Source organism: Molothrus aeneus, chromosome 4 (genome assembly GCF_037042795.1).
Source record: "Molothrus aeneus isolate 106 chromosome 4, BPBGC_Maene_1.0, whole genome shotgun sequence".
NCBI classification, from domain to species: domain Eukaryota; kingdom Metazoa; phylum Chordata; class Aves; order Passeriformes; family Icteridae; genus Molothrus; species Molothrus aeneus.
Genome location: NC_089649.1, coordinates 30,772,083 through 30,780,586, shown reverse-complemented (window position 1 = coordinate 30,780,586; position 8,504 = coordinate 30,772,083). Strand labels below are relative to the sequence as shown.

General features: G+C 38.2%; 1 protein-coding gene across 1 annotated transcript; it reads right to left on the bottom strand.

Annotated features, from left to right (window-relative positions):
• Positions 1 to 768: 768 nt before the first annotated feature.
• Positions 769 to 7,132, bottom strand: FGB (fibrinogen beta chain). The gene is made up of 8 exons (XM_066549034.1): positions 7,058 to 7,132; positions 5,317 to 5,520; positions 4,383 to 4,566; positions 3,575 to 3,802; positions 2,880 to 2,993; positions 2,224 to 2,346; positions 1,752 to 2,037; positions 769 to 1,190 (listed from the first exon to the last, which is right to left on the bottom strand). Exons 1-8 carry the CDS (start codon positions 7,130 to 7,132, stop codon positions 962 to 964), a joined length of 1,443 nt encoding a protein of 480 aa, XP_066405131.1. The 3' UTR covers positions 769 to 961.
• Between the last annotated feature and the right edge of the window lie 1,372 nt (positions 7,133 to 8,504).

Below are 8,504 nucleotides of genomic sequence, written 5' to 3'. Positions count from 1 at the left end.
TTCAGTGGAAGCCTGCCTGTGTGGATGCTGAACATCCATGTGCTCCTCTAGTAAGAAGCTGCCATTATGTCTCTTTCTTGTCCTCCTGGGCTTCACAGATTAAATAAACACTAAAGGTTTCAGGTGGGATCCATCCACCCCTACTGATCTGGGTCCCTTCCTTTGTGGAGGAAGGCAGACCCCTTTGAGATGTCCATCCTGTCTGCCAGGGTTGGGCAGTCTTTTCTTTGACTGCTCAAGGGAGCAGAGACTACTAGGTTTGATGGAATACTCAACCTCCACTACTCTGTGACTGGAGACATTAATTACTCCAGTCCCATCATAGGGATTGTATGAAAGCACATATGTGTGAAAGCAAGTACATGACCAGGTCCCAGAAAAGGACATATTTTATCCAGCAACAGGATTTGAGCCAAGGGACCAGTCACCTACTGGTTTGTTCAATACTCTTTCCACTTTTATTCCTTCTCAACTTGTTACACAGGTAGCTACTATTACTTTTATAATACAAAAGAATAAAACTACCTCTTATTTAGTGAAATGCATTTCCTTCTCCCCAGATCATGCATGAATACTTGAGAATAATATGAAGAATACTTTAGTTTTAAGATTTCATTAGTTTATAGAAAACACTTAGAAATAATCCTCCCCCTCTTTAAAAAAGATACAAAAGACCTTTGTAAAAGAGTGAAACAAGTTGATTTTATTTTATCAGTGTTATTCTATAATAGTTAATTCTGTCTTATGCACAAATGAAAAATGGGAAAAATACACTGGTGAGTTATTTTCATTGGACAAATTTAGATTTATATTTGACACAGCTTTTCACTTTAGGTCACAATATGGTTGTACATAGAGACTGGGTTCTCATATGTAAAAATAAGACTGAGCACCATGCTAAAAAGACAACCATGTACAAATACTAAAAGCAAACTCCTGATTCTGTACATTTTGATAATGGTTAATGTGGAAAGTATGGCCGGATTTTCATGCTCATCTTCTTCATCGAATACCACGACCCTTTCCAGTTCATCCATACAACACCATCATCTGTCCCGTGTTTTGCCATGTCCCAGCTGTAGGTCCCTCCCCAGTAGTATCTGCCATTGGGGTTGGCTGAGTGGCAGCGGTTGTACCACCATCCACCACCATCTTGTTTGGAGCACTGTTTCCTTGGATCTTGAGTCAACCTGATGAGGGGAAAAAAATAAAAAGGCATTGAGAGTGACATCTGTAATACAGGATAGCAGATCAACAGAGTACATATACCTGCCTGTGTACTGAAATTTTCAAACCATAATAAACAATTTTAGTCCTCTCTGAACTTTCTATAAAGGATTGACCATCACAAGCACTACACAGTGCACTCAGAAGATAAAGCAGCTAAGAAAAATCAAATTTTAATTGCACTTCTTGGGGAATATCATTTTAGTTTACTGATTGATAACTGTGGTTATTTGCAGTTCATAATGATAAGTACAATATCAATGAAATTTAAAGATATAAAGCAATGAGAAATGCATGTCTTCCCCAACCGAAACAATTCCTTTATTCATGAATATGTAATCAGGTTTTAAGCACAGGTTAGAGATACAGTGCTCTATTATATACTGAGCAAGTTTAGCTGGTCACTTGCAGGGACATAACATATCTTGACATGCTACAAAATGCTGTGAAAACTAATGGCAAATTACAGAAATATTATATATCCAGCTCTATTTTTATTTTAAATGTCTAGTGCAACTACATACCATCCATCATTGTCTCTGTCATAAGTACTGAAGTACATGCCATTGTGAATGGTCATTGTCCTGTTTTCTCCATGCAGTTGGGAAGCTCCGTCCATCAGTGCATTGCCTGCAGTGCCTTTGTAGTTACTAACTGAAAGCTGATACTTGTTTCCTTCATTCTGTATGGTGAAACCTCCATAATGAGCTGATACTTTATCACCATTCCAGTCCTCCATTTCAATTAGAACTTCAGTGGGCCCTATTTTGGTAAGCTGGCTGATCTTGTCATTTCCAAGCCAATATTCACCTGAGAAGCAACAAGTGAGAGCTCTGTGAAACAGACTTTGCAATATACTTCAAGGCAACTTTATTATTTGCCTATAGGTCTGCTGGAGCAGATTAGTTAATTTTAAAAATATCTAAGAGCTTCAAAAAATAGAAGAAAATGGTTTCAGTAAGAACAGCTCTTTGCATTTTGTGCTCGGTGCTTTACCTGGTGTATCACAGTAGTTCTTCCCTCCACTCTTTGCAACATTTCCAAATCCTTTTTTATATTGATCCCATACTCTTCCGAAATTAACACTGCCGTCCTGGCGGTTCTGAATCAGAGTCCAGCCTGCAGAAGCAAGAGTATTTAGATTAAATTACCAGTACAAAAGGAGCATCTGACACTAAGATACAGCCCTTTTAACTTCACCTCAGGACCAGAGGAGCATATGGCTTCCTTGCAGCCGGTCCTTTCACTGCTTTTGAGCTCAGCTTTGCCCCTTTTGCTCACACTTAAGTAGAACCTTGCTTCATAAGGAAAGGTGGAAAAAGCAGAACTTGAAGGACAGCCCTGGTCTTTTGTCAAGTGACAGGATAAGAAATGAGCCAGGCTGTCCTTCTCTGCCCACCTACGCACCATCCATGATGGTCATAGTAAGATACATACACAATTTATTTCCAGTTTCACTATTGAAGTAGCCTATTCTGCATCAGCAGATGACCTCAACAAGACTTCTCTGAACAAGTCAATCAGATTTAATTATCAAGTAATTACAAAAGATAAAATTTCATATTTCTTTGTATAAAATACAAATTACTAATTTTATTTTTTGGTAGCATTGGTAAATCAATATTATAACAACATAGTTATTTCACACTAACCTCCATTGTCTGTTTCCATGTCACAGTACACTCTGTATGGCTTGACAAAAGGATCTGGCTGGATGAGGTACATTTCGGATGTCTCGCCTCCCTTTCTGATGATATCCTCACATTCTGCAAGAATAAAACAGAGACAAGTACTGAAAGATCTGTGAACTTGAACAGTTTTCTTATCTTTTGGTTTGCTGTTATATGGGAACATTTTTAATTGTCTATAGATAATATTTTACTTTCATTTTGATTTCTGTAATACATCAAGTGAAAGAATCATGGAAGAAAGAATACTGCCCGATGCAGCTTTTCCAAAGAGGAATTTCTGAAACTTCAAACTAAGTGATGCAACACTGTATACCTTACAATGACTTCTTGAACTAGACAAGCTTTTGAAAGAAGAACCTTTCTTGACTGAAAGAAATCAAGAGTACAGCTATGATAGTCACAAAAGTATCACTTCCACCTTACAAAGGCCCTGAAGCACATATTTCTTTAAAATCCAACTGGTCACTTACGAAGACTGATATTGGGTAAGAGGATCTTTGGTCTGACCAGCATAATCCAGAAAAGATTTTTTTTTTTTTCATCTAGGATTTCCATCTTTCCTAATACCCTAATCAATTGTGCGGCTTCAGATGCATCTATCAATTTGCACAGTGACATAAATTGGAGAAAAGGTGTCATTAGAGTTGAATAAGTACCTTTGCCTGAAACCACAGGAATATTACAGGAAACAGTACATGGGGAACGGCAGTAGTCCACCTGGGTTGCAATGGCATTTTCCAGTTTCTGTATCTTTTTATGTAAAGAATCCACAACTGCACGAAGGACCCTGAGGCTAGATGGGATGTTATTGTCCAGATTATCCTTTATATAACTATACTGCAATTCCACTTCTGTGTTGTACTCAGCAAGTAAATCATCATTGTCTAGAAGAGCAAAGAGATGAAAAGCAGATTAGTTTTCAACATATTTCCCTGTTAGGAAACGATGAAGAGCAGTTTATAAGTACAATTTGAGATGCCACTAGGAAGGAAGTCAGGAAGTGCATTTCTTTTGCTTACTTTTCCACAGTGTGCAAAAACTATGCAGATACTCTCAGGGAAGTGGTCCATGTGTACTGTTGTTTCTTTGCTAGCTAATAGGATTATCACTGGTGCTTTACACTGCCAAAGAGCAGTAATTCCCTTCTTTCTGGAGAGCCTTGGTGCCAGTCCAGAGGTTGGTCATAAATGGATTGGATGGACATAGGAAAACAGGTAAGGGGAACACGTGAATGATGTATATTTAAAGGCCTCATAAGAATCTTGCCTTAGCATGAAATCCATTCCTTCGCCTCTCTCAAAGGATGTTTTTTAAGATTTAAAAGGTCATGGTCACAGAATCCTGCTTTGCTAGATAGTCCATGGTATTTTTAATTTTTTTAAGAAGTCCTACTAAAAAGTAATTGTAGGAATGCCAATAAAACTTCAATACCATTTACACTAGTAGTTCACAGAAGTAGCATACCTTTTCTTTGTTTTTGCCTCTTTACCAATTTATCTTCTAGAACAGTCACATATTCAAAGAAAGTTGAGGAGCTCTCCGAAAGAGAGTTCACTTTAACTTTTAGATCATTAATAACTGGTTTCACTGATTTTTCCTGTTTTAGCAGTAGAGTTCGCAGCTCACATCCAGTCGGACACAGCACTCCCTTAAAAGAAGGAAAAAGGGCTGTGAATATAAGTAAAGAAGTTCTAGTCCCATCAGTGACCAGCCATACCTCTGAACACAACAAAGAGTTTGTAATGAGAGAACAGGTATTTAAGCATCTAGATAAACTTTAACAAACTTCATTTTTTGTTGAGAACCTCCACATTCAAACTTGTGCTCAGTCACTAAGATGCCTCTCAGCATTGCTACAGCTTGCATTTTCCAGCAGGGATCATGGCAAGGCAGCAAGGGTTGTGCTGGGTGTCAAGCATGCTCATATGCAGTATGCAGTAAGAGCTGCAGCAGTGACTGAGGGTAGAGTAGAATTACATTTTGAAATGAATTTTAAGAAAGACATGGGTGGATGGGGTTTCTTTGGTCCCTAGGGTTCCTTAAGATTGTCTGAAACGGAATCCAGCGCTTCTGCAGAGGTTTTTCCTGTCCTGAATAGTTACCTATGCAAAACCAGGCAGAAGGCACAAGCTAACCCAGAGATACTTCCTTTCCTGGTTTACAGTTCAACTCTCATCCCCCCATCTTGTCATTAGTAGGCTGACTCCGCCGCTAATCCCATGGACTCTGACACATCACCCTTCTGAATGCAGTCCCAGCAAACCTAAGCAGAGTGAAGAAAAGCTGGACTGCTTTAAATGAATGGCCGTCCTTTATTTGGCAAGGGAAACTCCCGTGTCGGGTGCACTAGAAGGAAAGGGCAACATGTCACCAGCTGCCTCAGCAGCCAGACACCCACCAGCTCGTCCAGCGCACGCTGGCAGCCTCCGGCATCAGGATAGACGGTCCGCTCCTTCTTCTCCTCCGTCTTCCCCCGCTTCGGGGGCCGGGGCCGGTACCCGGTCCCGCTGATGGGAGGTGCCACAGGCCGGAGCGCCGGCGCCATCTCAACCCTTTTGTCCAGGGGTCGGTGGCCCCGAACGTCAACCACGGGGCTCTCATCCTGCACAGCCAAGGAGAGACAAACTCTCTGAATCTGGGATTGCTACTGCAAAACGGGCTGCACAGGGTGAAGGCATCCATTCAGCACTCTTTAGTATTTTAAACAGCAAGGAAAACCAGGGAATGGAATGAAAAAGCCATAATGGAAATGTTATATGACATTATGTAAAAGTCATTGCCATCCCCTCCCTTGTAAGACTAGTCACGCTCTTCATACCTAGACATAGATAAACTAAAAAGTCTTCAAACCAAAGTAAACTAATATTTCAATAGCCAATTTTGACCAAGGAATAAATCTTACATAGTTCAGAGCTACTAAGCGCCATGAAACTTGAAGTAGTAGGCTACAAAAAAAAGTAATTAGACATCCGTGGGGCTAAGAAGTGCATTCAGCAGGACATTTTCGGTGTCCCAGTTTTTTACTGGGCTACAGGAATATTTGTAAGGTCTCAGAAAATTATGCTACAAATACATCATCAGGTCTCAAGCCACATACCAGCTGTTAACTGGTGAAATTAGGAAAACCATTTAATAACATTTCTCAGAGTAGGTTTGTAGAGCTCTATGATGCATAAATTCCCCATATCTGGCAGAAACAGCAAAGTCTAGGAGGATGAGCAAGGAAAACAGGCCTGGTCCCTAAGCATTTTTTCACACAAAACCATTCAAATTAATAGTTGTTTGAGCTACTGAATCAAAACCTACAGCCATTTCCAATCCCACTGAGACTTAGCTCCAAATAACAAACATTTGAAAGGATCCAGCATCAGAGGCTTCAAGGAGTTTCAAAAATAAGCAGCATACAATACACAGAATTGCTGAAAATTATTTAACACATTAGTGTTATAGTAGTCAATGTGCAGACACAAGTGGTCAGATTTTCAGAAAGTCTGACCAATTCAATTTTTACAGGGATTTTCAAATAATAAAAAAGTGCACCAAAATTCTAAATTGTGTTTCCCACTGAAATATTTTACTTAAATAAAAATATATATTAAACTATTATTTTATATTGATTCTCATTGCTTTTCCTTCTGTTTTGCAATTGTTACCTCTTAATTTCCAGTGTTAAGCTGTATAAATTGGTAGCTTGTTTAGTTTCAGTTTTTTAATGTCTACTGACTCTTCAGAAAAGATTTTACTGTCTTTGAGACAGGACGTGATTTATTACACACTTCTACTCCTTTATACCAAATACTACTTGTCTGTAACATCATATGTCAACATTGCCAACATTGCTAAATTAGTATCCTTAAATGAATTCAGCTAAATAACTAATCTTACCATCCAACATTCTTCATTCCCTACAGAAAAAGAAATAGGAAGAAAATATTTCCAAACTCAGAAAATAGCTATTGTGGGGTTACATATAAAAAGTTAATTTTTTGAACAATTCAATCACAAAAGGAATATGCACTGGATTATCTTTTCCCACAACTTCTAATTTAGCTAACTCACATAAGATGAGGAAGTCATGCATGCAATTAAATTAAATTAATTATTAATAACTAATTATTAATTAATATCAATATTACAACCTCTTCGTCATAGTCAAGAGAGTCCTGGGACTGAACGGAGGACACACAGAGCAGGAACAGCAGGAGCAGTTTCATGGTGCTGGCTTGCTTGAGCAGCTCAGTGATCTTCTCTTTTCATCAGCTCTGACAGGGAGAGGTCACCTCTGTTCTTTTATATATATGCAGCAGCACTAATTTCCAGCTTCACAGTGATAGGGCCAACCCTTCTGAGCAATCAGAGTCTCTGTTAATATTCAACTCTTCACTCTGTGCCTGAATACAGCAGTTGTTGAGCAATTCCTCTGGAAAACTCTTATCTATATGTCCCAGAGACCTCTGTTGATGCTGGCATCAAATACATGTTCAGATCCCTAAAAGCACCTCCTGCTCAGATTACACAAGGTTATCATTTTCTCAAAAATCACAAGTGTTTTAAAGCAGCTGGAAAAGGGAATGGCCAAAGGAAAAAAAATTATTAGATGTCATGCTGTGATGGCTCCTTTTTCTTTACCTGCTGAATGTTTCAGAAATATGCTATTAAATGTGAAGACAACTCACATCATACAGATTTCTGCCTTTTTCTAAATAGTTTCATGGTGCCTGATAGATATGCAAATCTTTGGGTCTTTTAACACAAAAGTGAAAAGAAAAGGTATATTATATTCATTACATTAATAATTTTGCATAAAAGCAATGTTTTGATTTATTACAGATCAGATGAATAATGTAAGCATAAGCCAATATTATATATATTCCATTAATACAGCCTTGTGATATTGTAAATGAACTAAAATAATTCAATTTTACGTATTAATTTGCTACTTTTCTTTTTTAATACAAAAATTACGTCTTTCAAATATTATTTGAATGTTTTAAATAATCTTTTAAGGGAATACAGCATGAAGTTACTTGAAATCATAGCGAAATACTCAAACATACTTTCTAATGTTTTATAGGAAGTTGCATATCACTGCTCTCATAGTAGCAGAGTTTTAACACTTCAGTGTGTTTATATCCTGTGATTTTTCTCGGGCATTATAAATGACCATAATGTACTGAATTAAATTAAATTAAAGTGGGAGCCAGCACACTTTTCTGAAGTCATTCATATCAATGTCTGAACCAATGAAGGGATGCAAACTGTGGTCTGAGCTTCCATTTCAAAGACTGACTTGATGGAGAGGAGGATTTTACGGTAAGCAAAGCTAAGAACAGCTAAAATTTATTGGTTTAGGCTTTTTCCTGTATTCGTGCTGTTGTCAGAATTCTAGTAAACTATGGAGATTCACAAAATATGAAAACTGTTTAACCTGACTGGTTTAATTATTAAACAGTTTGGCCCTAAATCAGCCATGGCTCAAGGAGCTGAAACTCCACTGAATTGGATCTGCTACATGAGGACATCACCAACACTATTAGATTTGGAAGAACACAAACTTCTCCCTACAGACATTAAGAAATCTGTCTA